We start from the raw sequence: 18,062 nt of genomic DNA, 5'->3' as shown, positions 1-18,062 counted from the left end.
AGCCCACAAGGAGCACACACTTGAACAGGACTCATGGGTCCATTGTACAATCCATGTACAATGGATACGGATTGTACAAACCAAAACTGCAAACTTCCAATCAGAGGTTGACTGCTCTACTGTGGCACCACCACCACCACCCCTTACTTCTCCCACCCAAAGTGCTACAACCTGTCAATCACAGCATGCCTGTAAACAAAAATGTGCATGAACATTGTCACGCTACAGTCTTGCTAGTTTTTGTAGGCCACCTGCACTCCTTGTGGAGGTTTGCCCATTTTTTGCTCGCAGAGAGCCCAAATGAACCATAAGGGCAGTTGTGACTAAGGCTTTTAAAAAATTTCAAGTGGGCCAAGAAAAAATTAGTCTGTTACAGATACTGCAAATTGTTCTGCTGTTCTGCATTATTTCAATTGTAAGAAAAAAAATAGGTTTTTCTTTCCTCCACCGTTACCAGTATTTATGTCACCTGTTTGAACTGATTATCTGCATAAAGACACCTGTTCACACCCTTAAACAGTCAGACTACAACCTCTCCACCATGACCAAGACCAAAGAGTTGTCCGAGGCTACAATAAGCACACAGCTTATTGAGAAGAGATCAACTGTTGGAGCAAGTGTTAGAAAACGGAAGAAACACAAGATCAAGACAATCTCCCTTCACCTAGGGATCTATGAAAGATCTCACCTGGTTCAGGAACAAATCTTTTTGAGACTGGTCAATGACGGCTGCGACCACAGTAACCAAGGTAACTGTTAGTAACACACTACATATTCGTGGATTCAATTCCTGTAGGGCTCCAAAAGTCCCCTAGCTTAAGCCAGGACATGTCCAGGCCCGTCATGTCCAGGCCCGTCAGAAACCATCTGGATAACCCAGAGGAGGATTGGGAGAATATCATGTGGTCACATAAGATCAAAATGGAACTCTGGTATAAGCGTTACTGGAGGAGAAAGAATGCTGAGTAGCATACCAAGTACACAATACCCATTGTGAAGAATGAAGATGGAACTATCATGATGTGGGACAGGACAACTGATCCATATTAAGGACAGGATGAACCTGTTTGTATATGGTGAGATTTTGGACTAAATCTCCTTCCATCAGCGAGGATGAAACATAGCTGGATCTTCCAGCAGGACAATGATCCCAAACACATCACCCGGGAAACGAAGGAGTGGCTACGTAAAAAGCACTTTTACATGCTGAATCTGTGACTGATAAATACATTTTTTCCAAAAGGGAAATCAAGTCTTTTTGTCAATGATTCAAAAATAAGATAATCTGATTTTTAACCACATAAAATCCCTAAAAAATGGATTTGTTTAATTTGTTTATAAGTTTAAAAACTAGAAAATAAAACTGCACATCTTTTCTTGATTTTGTGGAAATTTAACTACATCTTTGTTTGGATTAGAACCAGTGATTGCTGTTATACTGTTTACTTCTAAATCTGTTGATAATTTTAGTTTCAGTCTATTACCTAATCTTGCTTTTTTTCCATGGATCTAGAGCAATGGCTTGTGGGTATTGCAGTAAACAAAAAAATAACATAAAAATTTGTGCAACCCTGTTCTTTACTAACTTTGCTGCTGTATATAATATATGATAGTTTGCAGCACAGGAACTCAACAAGAGTGCATGATATTAGGAATTCATTTTTTTCCCTGATAGTTAACTTTGTTGTGCAAAGGTCAAGGTAGGAACATTTGATTGCTGTTTTTCTGTGATGAAGGCTGTTCTGTTCCACGTGCTGCACAAACAGCAAGGCCCTTCAAAAGCTTTCAGTTGGCAAAGAGGTCCTTTGCACAGGACACACAGTGCTAACCCCCTCCGCATGCATGGCTCTGCTGTGTTCAGCACGACCCCTTTCAGTGCGACAGACTCGACGTGAGTCAACCACTGGAACAGAAAGGATGTTTGGAGAGCAGCTTCAACGCTGTTGCTGTGCGAGTTGAAGTGGAGCATGAGGTCAGCAGGACAGACAGAAACGCAGCCGACAGGCAGTCAGAGCACAGCGGCACCTGAGAGGACGCCTGCTGACAAACATCTCCACAGTGACAGCTCATGGATGACAAAGTATGAAAATCAACAGTGTGACAGCTGATTTCTCATCACGCGTCACAAAACTAAAGGCAAAGAAACGTGGGAAAAACTTGATTTATGATATTTACATTTAAATTATTTTTTTTTGTGTGTTTTTAACATGTTTTTGTAGCATTTTTCTGATGACAGAGGGCAGGTATGTGAGGGGCTGTAAGCTAGCACGAGTGTGAGGGGCTGTAAGCTAGCAGGAGAGTGAGGGGCTGTAAGCTAGCAGGAGAGTGAGGGGCTGTAAGCTAGCAGAAGAGTGAGGGGCTCTAAGCTAGCAGGAGAGTGAGGGGCTGTAAGCTAGCAGGAGAGTGAGGGGCTGTAAACAAGCGGGAGAGTGAGGGGCTTTAAGCTAGCAGGAGAGTGAGGGGCTGTAAGCTAGCAGGAGAGTGAGGGGCTGTAAGCTAGCAGGAGAGTGAGGGGCTGTAAGCTAGCAGGAGTGTGAGGGGCTGTAAGCTAGCAGGAGAGTGAGGGGCTGTAAGCTAGCAGGAGAGTGAGGGGCTGTAAGCTAGCAGAAGAGTGAGGGGCTCTAAGCTAGCAGGAGAGTGAGGGGCTGTAAGCTAGCAGGAGAGTGAGGGGCTGTAAGCTAGCAAGAGAGTGAGGGGCTCTAAGCTAGCAGGAGAGTGAGGGGCTGTAAGCTAGCAGGAGAGTGAGGGGATGTAAACTAGCGGGAGCGTAAACACAGCAAGATCTCAGTTATGGGTGACGGGAAGTGGGAGGGGGGCAGAGTTGCTTTGCGCCAATGGTTCTCCCCACAACTAAGAGGCACATTTCTAATGAACTTCTGCCGTTCTGCAGAAGCTATGTCCTTGAAAACAACACAGGTTTTTGATTGTGGCTAAAAACAGCAAAATAGTAAAATAAAGGACGACTGGAAATGCAAATAGATCAAAAGAAGATCAAAGCTCAGACAAAAAAAATTGTCTTTTCCCATTTTGTGCTGGTTTGTTCTCAAAGCTTCTCTTCTCAATCCAATTGGTGCTTCATGAAAACCTAAATCCTCCTGTAGCCACATGTACAAAATATTGTGGAAACAAAACAAAGAAAAGGCAGAGTCAGCTGTTTTTGATTCATGGAGGAAGAGGAAAGCAATACATTTGAAACAGAGGAAGGTTTTTGTTTCTATAAGTGACTTGTAAGATGAAAAATATTAAATTTGGATGCCCTCCTTCATTCACACATTTTGAATAAAAACAATAATCCTGTTAACATGTTTCTGCACGTGTGACCTTCTAACACGGAACATAATAGTCATTCCAGCCTGGAAGATGACCCCAGTTGTAGTTAATCATCTATGATATGTCATCTCTATGATACATTTTAGAGTATAAACACTCATAAGTGGAGTTGTTAGACTTATTATTATATTGGTTCACTTACATTAAAACCAGACTGAAGAACAGACTTTATTCACAAAGTGGGATTACTGGTAAAGAGTCAAAAAAGTAACAGAAAACAGGATAAAAAGCCTTTTCTAATGCTCAGTGCTTCTGTGAATAAATGTCTCAACACTAAAATAATCTGAATAAAATCAATGTTTCACATTCTAATTATTCTACATGGGATACAGCCTTATTCTGGAGAATATTGCCAAACAAATGTGTTTAAAAGAATTTATGTCTTTCAAAATAAAAGCTTGTTGGGAATAAGATTAAAATATTAAATAAAGGAAAAATTGCATCCTGTTTTTTGTTTTCTTTTTTAAATTTTACTCCAATTCAAGTTTGCAGACGCATAACCCTTGTGCTATCTTAGGCACTTTAACGTTGGGAGTTGGGTCATCTAGATCCACTAGACAGTGCTCTGAACATTTTTCTTCAATGATTTGTGATCTTCACTGGTGTCCATGGATTACATGAAATCTTTCCACCTTTATCCACCTTTGTCATGGTAGGGAGAACACGTCAATGTAAGGGTGGGGTCTTCTAAGTGAAAAACGTTGGGGACCACTGCTTTAGAGTATGAAATAAACGATAACCGGCTTCATTCGGTGTAGCGGCAGAAAACTCTGAACAATAGCGATGAGCCATAGCTGACGGCCTGCTCTGACCGCTGTCCCAACCTGAACCCACAATCCATCACCAACAACCCACTGTTATATAGCCTCATGTGCCGTACAAATGATCGGTTCCGGTTCTCATCATGCAAGGACGGCCTGAGGTTGGTTTTATGTAAGCAGATCGTCGTGTCACATCGGTCTGATAACACCAGGATCCATCAATACGTTTATAAAGACTTCTGTGTCTCTGTTTGTCGGGCTTACATCAAGTATGTCCCATGCTACAGCGGGGAGTGGTGGTGGTGGTGGGGGGGGTAAAAGGGGTACGTGAAAAGATGTGATGCCTGGCAGGAAGGAGCAGTTTTGTTATCGATCCTGTGTGAATGTCGCACCGCCTTACTCGTCCCATAAAGAGCGGCGTAAAAAAGCTCCAGTGTGAGTTAACTGGACCTCCTCTCTGCTCCTTTCAGGGCGCTCTCACTGGAACGGAGACTGGCTCTCTATTAGTTCATCTTTGCTGCTTTAATTAACCACATCAGGCTGCTGGGCATGTAATGAAATCCCAGCCAGGACAAGCCTGACTCCACTGTGACCTTTGTACTTATACAACAACCATCTGACCTCTGGGAAGTTTCATTTGAGGCCTTTGTTCTTCTTGAGCACAGGGAGCATGACCTTAAACCTTAGTCACAACTGCCCTCATAGGTGGATACAAGCTGGCGAAATCCAGAATCCTTTCATTCTGAAGCTCATATAATGGATGCCATAGAAATATTGTTTATTACTGTAACGTTCAGTTGAGTAAATCCACAGTCTGCTGTGAATTTACCAGCTTTAAAGAATTCAAAACAGGACTCCTCTATCGTTATCAGTAAGTGGCCATGAAGGAAGCAACACTAAGTCCGATAAAAAAGAGCTTCTCTCATTCAAAACAACCACAATGACACTTTCAGGTCTGATAAAAAACACACACACAAATGAACAAAAAGGAATCAAATCAACTAACGTTGAGTCAAAGTCAAATGACTTGTAGTTCTTTCCCACTGGACTCAGTTCTGCATGTAAAAACACTAATCTGTGATTTACCACTTTCTGAGAACAATTAGCTTCTGTTTGGGCTGCATGAAAGCAGGTCAGCCTTGAATTAAGACACTCAGCGGTTTTCTGTGAGTGCACAATCATCAATGTGTGCAGTTTCTTCACAACAACAAAGTGCAAAACCAATTATCTGAGCTGCACTCCTCCTCAACCTGAAAATGTTTTTCAAAAAGTAGTCGAGTGACTTAACTTTTCACAAATCAGAGAGGCCGTTAGGCGAAACGCCTCTCCTCAGCAGTTACAACATTTATTTCATAACATTCAACAACAGTGAACGCTTAAAGAGGCATTACGCCGCCCTTTGCTCTACATCACTGACAAGAGGATTTTATTGTAGATCTTACAACACGAGAAAAAAAAAGGCTGATCCCCAAACAATGTCGGATTACCTGCAAATGGATTGAACACACCGGGGATTTATTTGGGTTTAGCTTCAAATCCAGAAACTGTAATCGGGTGTCATTTACTGTGTTTCTGCACAATGAGAATAAAACAAGTAATACGGTTTCTAAGAAAACTAGGGTATTAGCAAGCATACTAACAACAAACCTACTGACTGTTCATGACATTAAGTCATTACTCTTGACAACAGGCCGGGTCACACAGCCACTACGTACATTTTCCACATATGGGTTGTCGGTCTTTCGTGCGATGTGCGTGATATCCGTAATTCATAAGTGTTGGTTATTTGTCGATGTGCACAGACGTCTTTTGAGGGTTTCAGCCAACGGGTCTTTAACTGAACTTGACGTTCAAATTATGTAACTGACCTACAAATCACTAATGAATTGCATATGAACAGCACAATAATCACGCACGCTTCATGTTTCACGTTAATTTACGTGTTCTTTCCGTGGTTTATTTGTACTTTTTCCCTTTTTTTTAATGTGGTTCATTTGTAATACATCTGTGAAAATTTCACAGAAACTTTTAACCACAACTTTTCTCACTTTTTCCATGTATATTTACGTAAGACCAATTTTCATCCAAGCAATATGTGCAAAATGTACGTAGTGGCTGTGTTAACATTTTTTGCTGTAGCAGTAGCTGTGGTAGCATAAACTCTGAAATCTTTCTAAATATTTAGCTGCTAAACTACAAAATACAGTCACTTGTGATATCAACACAGACACTTTCGACTGTAAAAAAAAACTTTGTTGATGGTAGTTTTCAGGAAAAGTTCAGAATTTCTCAGGTGGAACAAACAAATAACATCATTTTGAACTGATCCGTTTTCAGTGCAGCTAAATTTGGAATTTTGAGGATTTTGGAGGAAAAAACAAACATGCAAAAACTGAACTGCAGACAAAAAGAGATGGAGTGATTAAAAAGACATCCATGAGGTAGAGCGTGATGGGAGGAGTGGGGGGTGGGGTTCTGATGGTGGGCTGATCTGGGTCCGCACAGAGCAACTCACTTGGCCAGCTTCATCTCGATCTGCTGGCGGATTTCCTGCCGCTCCTGGTCGCTGCGGACGGGGAAGATGTTGCGGTCCTCCAGCTCCTGCTTGCTGGGTCGGTTTCTCAGCTTCACAGCCAACAGCTCCTTCTTCATCCGGCGCGGGAGCGTCCCTGTTGGGGCGAAACACACAACAAAACAAGTAAAAAGGCTTGTTTTTGAGCCAGCGTGTACACTTTGGGCGATACAACTACAGCCATTCAACATCAGAAGTTGTATTACCAGCTGAAACATCCAAAGGAATGAACAGAGGGACGAACAAACAGACAAACATGGTTTTGAATCTACTATTGAGCCAACTTGTATACTTTTATTGATTATTTTGGGTTGCTTATAGGGCTGCACGATATGAGGAAAACTTGCGATATTAGTGATCAATTTTGCGATGACGATATAACTTGCGGTATATGAACAAATAGCAAAACAACTAAATACATAATTTCCATTTCACTGCAACAGTTTAATTTAAATAAGAGTCAACATAACGTAAAGGTTACTCTAGATGACCCTAGTCTACATAGGAGGCGAACATCTAACATAAAAGGATTCCATCCGATTTGTCAAATGCAAAAAGAGATTTATTTGATTTTGTTAACACTTCAAGCTGCCATCGGGTTTGTTTTAGCACATTTAAGGTAACCACTTATTGGAATTTTTGCGGACTTTTGCGATGCATATTGCACAGCTGGATATCGCGATAACAATAAATTGCCGATTTATTGTGCAGGCCTAGTTGCTTATGTTTAAAACAACCTAATATATATGATGGAAAATGGACAACACATTTTTTCAAAATGAGAAACAACTCCTAATCTATTAATTTAATATTCTGTTCGTTAATTTACAGATAATTAAATTTTTTTACAGCACTTTTATCTAAAAAGAAATCCACAAAAGACTTTTTTTTCAATTACAGTAAAAAGAATCATTAAAAAACACATGTTTTAAAACTTAATTTTTCTTAGTTAAAGAAGAGTTTAAAGTAATTTAACAGTTGTATATTCTATTTGCAAAAAAATATTAAATTACAGTGAAGCAATAAAGTTATCTACTGAAAAATGACGTATTTTTTACAGTGTACAGAATCGTCACTTGCAGGAAAGATTTTATTTAGGAGCAAAACATGACTTTGCAATTATTACCTTTTATTCAAATCTGTTCTCCTCTTTTCAGATACAGTTTTGGTAAAAGTCTGTTTTGAACGGTGACCTATGATCATCGCTGCATTGCTGCTGCACGAGGCCTGTCCTGCAGGGATTACGGGCAGCAGCAGCAAGTGGCACTTAGCCCAGCCATCATCATGTTACATTTGCCAAATTCCGACCCTTCTAACAGCTTTTTTCTTAACGGCAGCACAGACATGTGAGCGAGCGTACACCACTGACCCACATGAAGGGAAACAAATTAGGTCAGCAGAGCAGATGTTGACAGGCGGCTGAGACAGAACACCAACAGGCCCGTTTCTCATCCTGACAGCATTAAGCTCCCTGTTTTACCCGACCGCAAAGGCACATCGGCAGAGATTACGTGCTTTTAATATCTGCCATCATGATGCTCGCACGGCACCCACTTCTTTACGCAGATTTTGTGAACTAAACCTGCAAACCCACCGGAGATCACAGACTCGTTCCAGCTGTCCTGGTCGCTCCAGTATTCATCCAGGCGGCGGTTCTCTTTGTTCTCGTCAGACTGTTTTTTGCTCTCGGGCTCCCCGGTCGGCTCCTTCTCTGTGCTGGACGAGCGGGACAGACGACCTTCCAGCCTGCGCTTCGGCGAGGAACGCGTCTCCTTTGTTTGGAAGCTGAGATCACATTTTACAAACACGTTGATAGACAGAAATGAAACTACTCTATCTTTGAGCTTTTAAACTACAAGAGAGCAGGTATAATGGGGAAAATCACCATTGGACGACCTCATCCAAAGACCTGTCATTGAGGTCAACTGGACTTAAGAATACCAGGAACATTTTCGGCCTTTAAACAACAAGAACTCTTTCATGTGTGAGCCACCGTCCTTCTTTAGAACCTGCTGAATCCCATTCAGGGTCAGGGGGGTTGCTGGAGCCTATCCCAGCTACTGTTGGGTGAAGGCGGGGCGCAGTTTGCCAGTTTGTTAGAGGGCCACACCCACACTATTGGGGACATTTAGAAATTTAGAAACCATGAAGACATGGAAACTCCACACGATAAGGGCTCAGGCAGGATTCAAACCAGGGCCTTCTCCCGGTGAGGCGAGGGTGCTAACCACTATGCCATCCCATATTTAATCCTTTAACACCAGGGATGTCACTTGCGACACCTAAATAACGCACACTCTTTGACCATTCACGGGACTAGCAGCTTTTCATTTCGGCTGTGCACATAATGTGTTGCATAACGGCACTTTTCTCCATTTGTTAATGGAATTGAGGAGTTACGGTAGTTGAAAGAATGTAAATCTAAAGTTCGGTGTTAAAGGGTTAAGCAAATAAGGCCAGAATTTAAGGGGAGAGTGTGAAAAACCAATAATCTCAATAATTTGAATAAGGACAAAATCCTCACAAATCCAAATTAAAGCTTCATTTTCTTAATATATACTCTCATTCCTCAGAAAAATGCCAGAAGAGAATGTCAAAAACACAATTCTCATCGGAGTGAGTCTATAAGGACACAAGGATTGTTACAAACATGGATGTTGGATCCGATTGGCCGGCTGACCTCTCCTGTCTGTGTTTGGAGGCCAGGGCGCGGTGCAGCTCCTCGATGATGCAGCTCGGGGGCAGCTGCTGGTGCATCGTCGCCAGGTGGGGGGACCCGGTTGGTGTGGAGATCCTGCCTCTCATCAGGGAGCCGTGAGGGTCTTTGGGTAGGGTGAAGTTCCTGGGTAAGGTGGCCGGGGACTTTTTAACGGAAACCGGCGGAGCGGCTGGAGCAGAAACCAGTCCACACTCAGACTTTAAAGTGACTGACGGCGTCCACAGCCGTGCCCCCCGTCAACTCACCATCAAGGCTGCCCAGTCTGGTGAGCAGTTTGACTGGAAGGTTTGGCAAAGGAGGGGTGCTGGCTCGTCTCTGTGGCTTGGTCACCGCCACCTCCTCCCGTCTTCCCTCGCCATTCTCTGCCTTCGCCACGGTCTGCTCCTCGCCGTAGTCACTAACGCAGATGCTTTCCTCCTCTCCTTCTGCACTCTGGCTGTGATCACCCCCTGAGTTGACATCCTCAGTCACATCCTGAACTGAAATGAAAGAGGAAAAATATTAGGTCTTTGTCTCCACCTTGTGGACAAATAGGGATGTGTGCGATCTGAGAGGAATTGCTAAAAGGATTCAACCAGCATTAGTTTCTTCCTTTCGTGTAGAAACAGTATGAGCTCATCTTATAGGATGAAAATGTTCTCCCACAAAGCATGTATTAACGAAAATAAGAGAATATTTTTGAGTAATTAGAAATTGTTTCGTTTTGCTTATCTTCTATTGCAGTGGTCCCCAACCTTTTTCAACCACAAACCGGTTTAATGTGAGACAATATTTACATGGACCGGTCTGTATGAAGCTGAGGTGGGCATCTAATTGTTTAAAATATATTTGGGCTTCGAGCTTTCCATTGACTTTTGAGGGTACCGTTTATCCTCATCCTCTGGAAAATAGCTGCAACTGCTTTAAACTTTTCCTGTACACTAGATTGTATGTAAGAATCATTCAAATGTGATCTAGATTTTCCCTTAAACCTTAACTGTCAAAGTGGAAGCTAAAGAAAAAAATGGACTTTAACGTATCATGGATAACAACAACAAAACAGTCGTTTAAACATTTTTTTTTCTAATAATAAACATAAATCCACTGTTTGAGCAACTTTGTTAGCAGCATCCTTGTAACGTTAGACAGCCAGTTGCTGAATATTCTGCATCATTATTATTATTATGGTAACAGGAAACGGCTGTCAGCTGGTTTTTGTCTGTTAGATGCAGTTGTCTTTTATTTTTTAAAGTTGAAGGCTCGTCTTCTGCTTCCTGTTTGTTTTTTGTTAACTTTGCTAGCCCCAGGGTTTACAGTTGGCATCAGTGCAGCCGTCTTAAAAAAGTAGCAGATGTATTTTTGACACATCAAGGAGCGACTTGTCAAGCATTAGAATGAGTTGGATCTGTTTTCCAAAATAAAACCTCCTTCAGAATAAGATGGTAAATAACTGCAGGTCATGTTTTTTTGTCTCTACGAGCCGGTACCAACCGTCCCACGGACCTGTACCTGTCCCTGGCCTGGGGTTTGGGGCCCCCTGGTCTAGAGCGCATTCATCCAGACTTAAACATGTTTTTTTCACATCTAGATCCCAGGGTTTCATAAAGTATACTTTTTGATGGTGATTTTCGTGGCATATTTCTTCGCTCTATTGTTTAGTTTATGCAGATAACAAATTATTCTGCAAAGTTTCTTTGTTCTTTTTCTTTGTCAGGACTTTAGAAAGTGTACTTTTAGGTACAGACTTGACAACTGCTAAGCATATCTTATATGAAAGATTGGGAAACTTCTTTTTTATAAATTTCAGTGTGATGTCAATAAATTTGTTCTTAGTAACCGGTGTTTATGTTTTCTTTTCTCTGCTTTCAGTTGCTCTTACATCTTCTGTAATCTTGTCACTATTTTTTTTTAATTATTTTTTTTATTGTTATTTTTATAAAACATTATGCATAATGTTATATGTAACATTATATTCATATATATGCATAAATTTAAAATAAGTAAAAATAATATTAAAAAGAAACAAATTGTGACAAGATTACAGAAGACATGCACTGTTTGTTTTTTTTACGTGTCCTGTCCCGTCATAGTTTGTTTTTGTTGTTGCTTAGCTTTTGTTGCAATAAAGTTTCAATTTTTTTAACTTTAAATAAAAAAAAGAATCAAAAGAGACGGCTCTGTTGTACCTGTAGAGGCTTCCAGGTCGCTCCCCAGGTCCTCGTTGGCGTTGGCCAGAGGCGCCATTGGTTCCTCGTCTCTGTCCTCGCTGTCAGATTGAGTGGGGGTGTCGGGATCCTCGTTTTTACCCCCGCAGGCCTGATCTGATCCTGCATCCAGGTGTAGGGAGAACAGCGTGAAGAAGAAGCTGATGTCACCTGAAAACACTTGTGAACGTGCGCCGATCCCTGCACCTGTTTCCGCCTCGTCCAGGTTCCAAGTGTCCAAGTCGTCCCTCCTCGGCCGCACGGCGGATTTCTTCTCTACTGAAGAACAACAGATATTTCTGAACTGGAACCCATTGCTACCATGATAATACAAAACACAACCGTCTGATAAATACTTTCATTTTGAAGTTTAAAGTTAAATTTAAAGTTCTCACACATCTGGGTATGAAAAATGTGTTCTTGGTATTTGACCCCTCCCACAGGAGGAGCGGTGAGCTGCAGACACAGCCGCCCTCAGGAACTGATATCATAACAAACGTGCATTAGAGCTGGCCCGCTAATACTACAAATCCCACAATGCAAGTATGTTGGCGCCCAGTCGAAACCGGCAAGCGCTCCTTTTTTCTGTTGACAGTCACTGACAGCCATGCTCCAGTCAAAAAAAAACAAAAGATGGGCACCAGGAGCTTTGAAGACAGATTATCTGTTCACGAATATCAAGGACAGACATGTTTGCGGAGCTAACATGTCTGTCACGAAAGAATATAAAACTTAAGAAGACACTATATGAAAAGGTTAAACATTACATATCAGTTGCAGTTAATTCAATAAATCTTTAGTTTGGCCCGTGACTTTCCTTCACTGCTTCATTTTGGCCCACTGTGAATTTGAGTTTGACCCCCCTGCTCTACCACAAGGCCGCTGAGTTGGTTTAATATGTGATGAAGCCAATTCACACAATAAAAAAATAGAGGGAAAAAAACGTTATTTAGGCTTTATAACAGCTTTTTATGACAAATCGGTTTGAATGCTGAAGAGATTATAGTGATGAGGCGTTCCGTGGGGGCATGTCCCAAGTATGGAGTGGGGCGTTTCCTTGATGCATGTATGGAGGCATGCTTCATTTAGAGGAAACAATGAAGTCCAAAGCTTTGCTGCCTGGCTGCACCACGTGTTTGATTTAGGAAGTGTTTCCGATACTGGATATGAATCCCTCAGGCGCCATTCTAAAAGTAGGGGTTTGATGCAGAGTTGCGGTCAGTGAGAGTTTGGAGACAGTTTGAAATTATAGTAGAAACTGTTGCTTTAAAAAAAAAAAAAACTAAAATGTTGCTGATTTTGTGTCCTGACTGTCACACAAGCACAGCCGTCAAATAAGCCCAGTGACACCACATCCACATCTTCCATGTGTTCCTACTTTTAACCCGACCATTGCATCAGAAAATCAGACTCCATGTTAACATAGTCAAAATTTATATCCCAAATATTTACATAATTAATCATTAAATCATTATAAATTTCCCCACCCAAACCACACTGATCATAATTGTTCAATGATCCGTCTGCCTGTTATTCATTTTTTGGTGAAGCAAATGAAGCACTCCATAGAATGGAACGCTTCAGTGCTTCGCGGGGCATCATCTCGCCATCACTATTCGATACAACACAACAAACACTTATTTTCCGACAAAAGAGAAAGATTTTGAGCAAAGGGTTCATCTCAGTTTCCATTTTTTTTCTTTTCCCGACACATATTTGTTTTTTATCTATATTTTATTTAAATCATCAAACAAAATGATGATGACCACAGACATACGCCAAACTTCAGTCATTAGTGAGGTGGGAGCACTGGCTCCTTACTGACTTCACGTAAATGCTGCACGTACGAGAGGCTGTCGACTATGTAAGGGTTAGTGGCCGACCAAGTGTGCATTTATTACTTTTTAACGCACGCCGTGGAAGCCTGAACCGTCCGAGGCGTCCTCTGCTTCGCGTCGGATGGTTGCTTTCGCGAAGTGCGTTAAAAAGTAATAAACGCACACTTCGAAGGCCATTAACCCGCTTATACCATGGTCAGTTACATAAGCAATACATATTAACCAGTTTTTAGTCCTTAATTCTTGTTTTTTTTTCCATTTGGATCGCTTTTCTCACAAAAAGCGGACTATATGTTACGTGAAGACCGCACCACCACCGCTGCAGTCAAGATTCTGCGATATATATATATGCTGATCTTTCCGATGGGTTGAATAAAGCATCAGTTCAGAGAGAAAGTTCATCTCTTACCGCTTGCTTTTGTCCAGATGATGAAGCAAAAGGTTGTTTTACAGAAGCCGGCGCAGTGATACAAAACATTTAAGCTAGGTGACCGGAACTTCTTTTTTCACCGTGCGGTTATCAGGTTTTAATGCACACCCAGCGGCCAATCAGAATCGAGTATTCAACCGGACCATGGTATAAAAACTAATAAACTACAAACAATCCAGAGTGACAGCGTCTCGTTGACATGGACTACATCCCTAAAATATTAGTTTTCATGGTTTCTAAGTCGGATTCTCTGCTGTCACTCACCACCTGCAGCCTTCAACTTCTCATTTTTCTTTTTCCTCCACTTCCAGGGCTTGAAGATGCGTCCCAAGCTGGCCAGCTTGCTGTTACGCCTGACGGGAGGCGTCCGGACCCCTGAGACCAAGCAACCGGAATGCAGCGCCCTCTGCTGGTCCATCTCATCTGCAACAAACAACAGAGGCCACCTGTAAAGAACCACCCCGATCATCTTTTGATCTATTCTCAAAGCCTTCCCAGTGGTCATTTCATCATGATCTTGCTGTTTTGAGCCAAGAACTTGAGCTGTTTCTGCAGAGCGGCAGTGGTTTATCCGAACTTTGCCACACTGTTGGAGTTGAGCAACCCCGCCCCCCATTCCCGTAACCCATGAGAGGTCTCTGTTTATATTCTATCCTGCTAGCTTACAGCCCCTCACACCCCCGACCTAACATTACCGATACAGTTTTAAGCACGATGCCAGCTCAAACGAGGAAAACGGTGACGTGCGGCGATCTAGTCGTCTACAAGTGGATGCATCAGAATGAAGCGGAGCACGGAGCTTGTGGCCCGCCCAGCCTGTTCTCTGTGTCAAAAATACGATCTTTTTCCAACTGCATTTTTTTTTTCATGACAATTTGAGTAAGGATATACTCTGAATTTCTATTTTAAGCTTAATATCCTACTATATGTCTTCCATCACAAAAAGGCCCCAAGAGTTTGTTAAAAATACACTTTTCATTGGCGTGGGTCTTTAACACGAGCTGGCGACGACACACTCCACCCCAGCTCTGATGGCCTTCGGCGGTTAAACTGCGGAAGACGTCCTGTCACCCCTCAGAACACAAGCGGCGGGAAACTGCACACGCCATCATGTGAGAAATGTAGGTCAGTGGCTGGAAAGGCTCCATCAGTTCCAGTCTCATTTCTGGAGGAAAGACAGAGTTTCACTTTGTTTGACTTACATGGTTCCAGGGCAGATAGAGCTTACAGGACAATAGGACTCTGTTATAGACATCTGACAAATGAACAAGCTTCAGCGGAGGCATCTGCACGCATCACAATTTTACTCCAGGACAGAACGCATCACACAAAAGCGTTTGCTTTACATCGCAAAGAATAGAAAGAGTCCCAGAAACCTGGTGAGAAAATTCAACACAGATGCAGTTTGTTTTATTTTCATGGTTTTGTTCAGCATTTGGTAACATTTAGGATACTTATCGATACGTGTGTCTGTTTTGGAAGTCTTTGAGATAAATGAACACGACTAAAAAGTTATTTTTGATACAGGCATTGAACAAGCGGTTGACTTATAAACTAGAAAAACAACAACATTATTTTAAACAAATAAGAAAATGCTAAAGTAGTGCTGCTAAAAGACAAAAAAAGTGTTAAAAAATATCATGCAAAATCAACTTTTATGAGTTTTTAAGTCTATTATAATGTTGATTTCTCTCTATAAACAACCCCATAGCGACATTTTGATTCATTCATGCATTTCTAAGCATTCCTCTAAAAAGCTGCTCTTGCCGAGCTTCCTGTGAACGCTGCTTAAAGGAAAGATTCTCACTATTGTGTATGGAGCTAGTAGGATTTCAAACTTTAAAAAAAAACTTTCAAGGGTGTCCACTTGTTAACTGAAATGTGTCTACATCTAAATTGACACTTAACCACATGCAGGAGTTTCGATTTCCTGCCCCGCGTATCGCAAATCGATGCCTATCCTCTTAGCAAGTACTCTGGCATCTCCTTGCTGCAGATGAGGAACCACAAGAGACACTAAGCTGACGGCTGTCGTGGCGAACCAAAATGACGGCTGAGGAGAGTGAAGTCTCTCGGAGAAAGGACAAAAATAGGCCCTCCCACACAGTCTGGCTTTAACAACAAGCTGACACTTCGGGGAGCTCACAGCTGAGCCGTGGGCAGCACAGCGAGGCTCCTTCAGCTCCAACCATCACTGAATCCACAACGTTTGCTCATTAATCCCCCCCAACAACCCAAGCACTGCTGGGAAAACAAACTGAATGTATGTTGAAATGCTTCAACGCAATGGAAATACTTGGCGAAAATGTCCTAATGCATGATTTTAAAAAGATGAACTCACATCGGTCAGATGATGACATAACTGCAAATAAACATACTCCACTGGTGCAGGTGCACGTCACTCGTGCATGTGATAAGCGCCTCGCTGGATGCTGCAACAAAATTCAGGTCAAGCCCCTAGTAACTGTAACAAACAAGCCAGGGGTCAGGCTGCAGTTGCCATAGCAACCATGCTGGATGCTGCAGAGAGGAGGCAGGGGAAGTATAGGAGAGTCACCACGGCATGAGGAACATGGAGTTGCTGGGTGGATGGGAAGGCTGGTTCCACACAGAGAAGACGGGGCGGCCAATCAGCACGCAGAGAGTAATGATGCATAATGTAAGTCAGGAAGAAGCTCATCATTTCATTCACCAGATAAGATAATAGCTTTTTTTCTGTGAAACATATAATGGTGGGAAGATGCATCAACAAGAAAAATCACTGTGATAGAATGTTCCTGATGCCTTTAGGAAATGTCTGTAAATCTCAACTCTCCAGCCAGTTCAGTGTTAATTTGACAGTCCTGTGATTTGTTTGGGTTTGCAGCACAAACCTTGACCATAAATATTATTTAATTTCAAAAAGCACTATTTCCCACCATAGCAAGACTTACTTATCGTTGCCATTCAGTTTCCTGCAGCGCTCAGTGTTCACATCCCCAAAGAGCCGCTGGTTCCGCCGGCAGCCTGAGCGGTGTTTCCACAACCTCCGCGTCTTATCTCTCAATTTATTCGCAAAAATCATATAAATAAGACAAAAATTACGCAACAAAAAGGCGTAAAAATGTCTCCAACAGCGGCGAAGAAGAGCAGAATCCAGGGGCAGCGTTTCATCTGCACACTAGAAATGCTAGTGTTGGTGTAGTACCATGTGGACCCCGCCCCTCCGGACGAGAGGAGGAGGGTAAACAAACTGGCACACATCCAGGCTTGACTGAAAACTGGAGGCACGACAGCCGCCGTGCTGCCTTCACAAACACCTAACAGCCTCGATATAAAAAATAGGAGACATAAAACACACATGACGTAAATTTGTATTTTTAATGGCCAAGCTCAAATGGAAAATTCCATCAACCTCAAAATACATTTAGCCCAAACGTATCGTAATATTCAAACTCTTACATTTGTAATACCTTTTCAATAGCCCGTACAGTGAAAACGTATATTAATAGTTCCTATCTGTGACTAAATATTCCAGTTATTTCCCTGCTGTCACCTCTGCTCACTTTTTAAGTTTGCTCTCTTCTGATTGGCACATTGATCAGAGGTGGAACCTACCATCCTCCATACTTTAAAGGTTATGTCCATTTTCTTTCACTTCTGGGAGATTTCTAGGGCACTCGATTTTGAAATTGTAGATTCGGGCACCCCCAACAAAATGGCGAATGCCCTATATAGTGCACTATGTGAGTCGGTAGTGAAGGAATTCGGATATAAAGATTCAAAAATGCATGGTGCACTTGCTGGCCATTATAGGTACGTCTAATCATCCCATCACATGTCAGCAACTCAATGCACTTAGGCATGTAGACATGGTCAAGACGATCTGCTGCAGTTCAAACCGAGCATCAGAACATAGAAGAAAGGTGATTGAAGTGACTTTGAACGAGGCATGGTTGTTGGTGCCAGACAGGCTGGTCTGAGTATTTCGGAAACTGCTGATCTACTGGGATTTTCACCCAACAACCATCTCTACGGTTTATAGAGAATGATCTGAAAAAGAGAAAATATCCCATGAGCAGCAGTTCTGTGGGCAGAAATGCCTTGTTGATGCCAGAGGTCAGAGGAGAATGGCCAGACTGGTTCCAGCTGATAGAAAGACAACAGGAATTCAAATAACCACTGGTTACAACAGAGGTCTGCAGGGGAGCATCTCTGAACACACAACACGTCCAACCTTGAGGCAGACG

The 18,062-nt window shown here is 42.2% G+C and overlaps 1 protein-coding gene across 4 annotated transcripts in view; it reads right to left on the bottom strand.

The window, feature by feature from the left end:
* LOC101168282 (phosphatase and actin regulator 3) overlaps positions 1-18,062 on the bottom strand; it is a 42,220-nt gene that overhangs the window by 13,102 nt on the left and 11,056 nt on the right. The window contains exons 1-8 of one of the 4 annotated variants that reach the window (XM_011475266.3): positions 16,767-17,018; positions 14,098-14,256; positions 11,773-11,844; positions 11,548-11,688; positions 9,628-9,861; positions 9,314-9,551; positions 8,258-8,448; positions 6,607-6,760 (exon numbers count right to left, since the gene is read on the bottom strand). In XM_011475266.3, the coding sequence (XP_011473568.1) occupies positions 6,607-6,760; positions 8,258-8,448; positions 9,314-9,551; positions 9,628-9,861; positions 11,548-11,688; positions 11,773-11,844; positions 14,098-14,256; positions 16,767-16,779 (1,202 nt within the window). In that variant the 5' untranslated portion in view covers positions 16,780-17,018. Of the gene's footprint in view, positions 1-6,606; positions 6,761-8,257; positions 8,449-9,313; positions 9,552-9,627; positions 9,862-11,547; positions 11,689-11,772; positions 11,845-14,097; positions 14,257-16,766; positions 17,019-18,062 lie in introns of those variants that run through there. The other 3 variants (XM_020703397.2, XM_020703396.2, XM_011475265.3) reach the window with 3 other exon arrangements.

The sequence above is a fragment of the Oryzias latipes genome, chromosome 5, assembly GCF_002234675.1.
Source record: "Oryzias latipes chromosome 5, ASM223467v1".
In the NCBI taxonomy this organism is placed as follows: Eukaryota; Metazoa; Chordata; class Actinopteri; order Beloniformes; family Adrianichthyidae; genus Oryzias; species Oryzias latipes.
The sequence above is the reverse complement of the archived record's forward strand: the minus strand, read 5'-3'. Positions and strand labels throughout refer to the sequence as shown.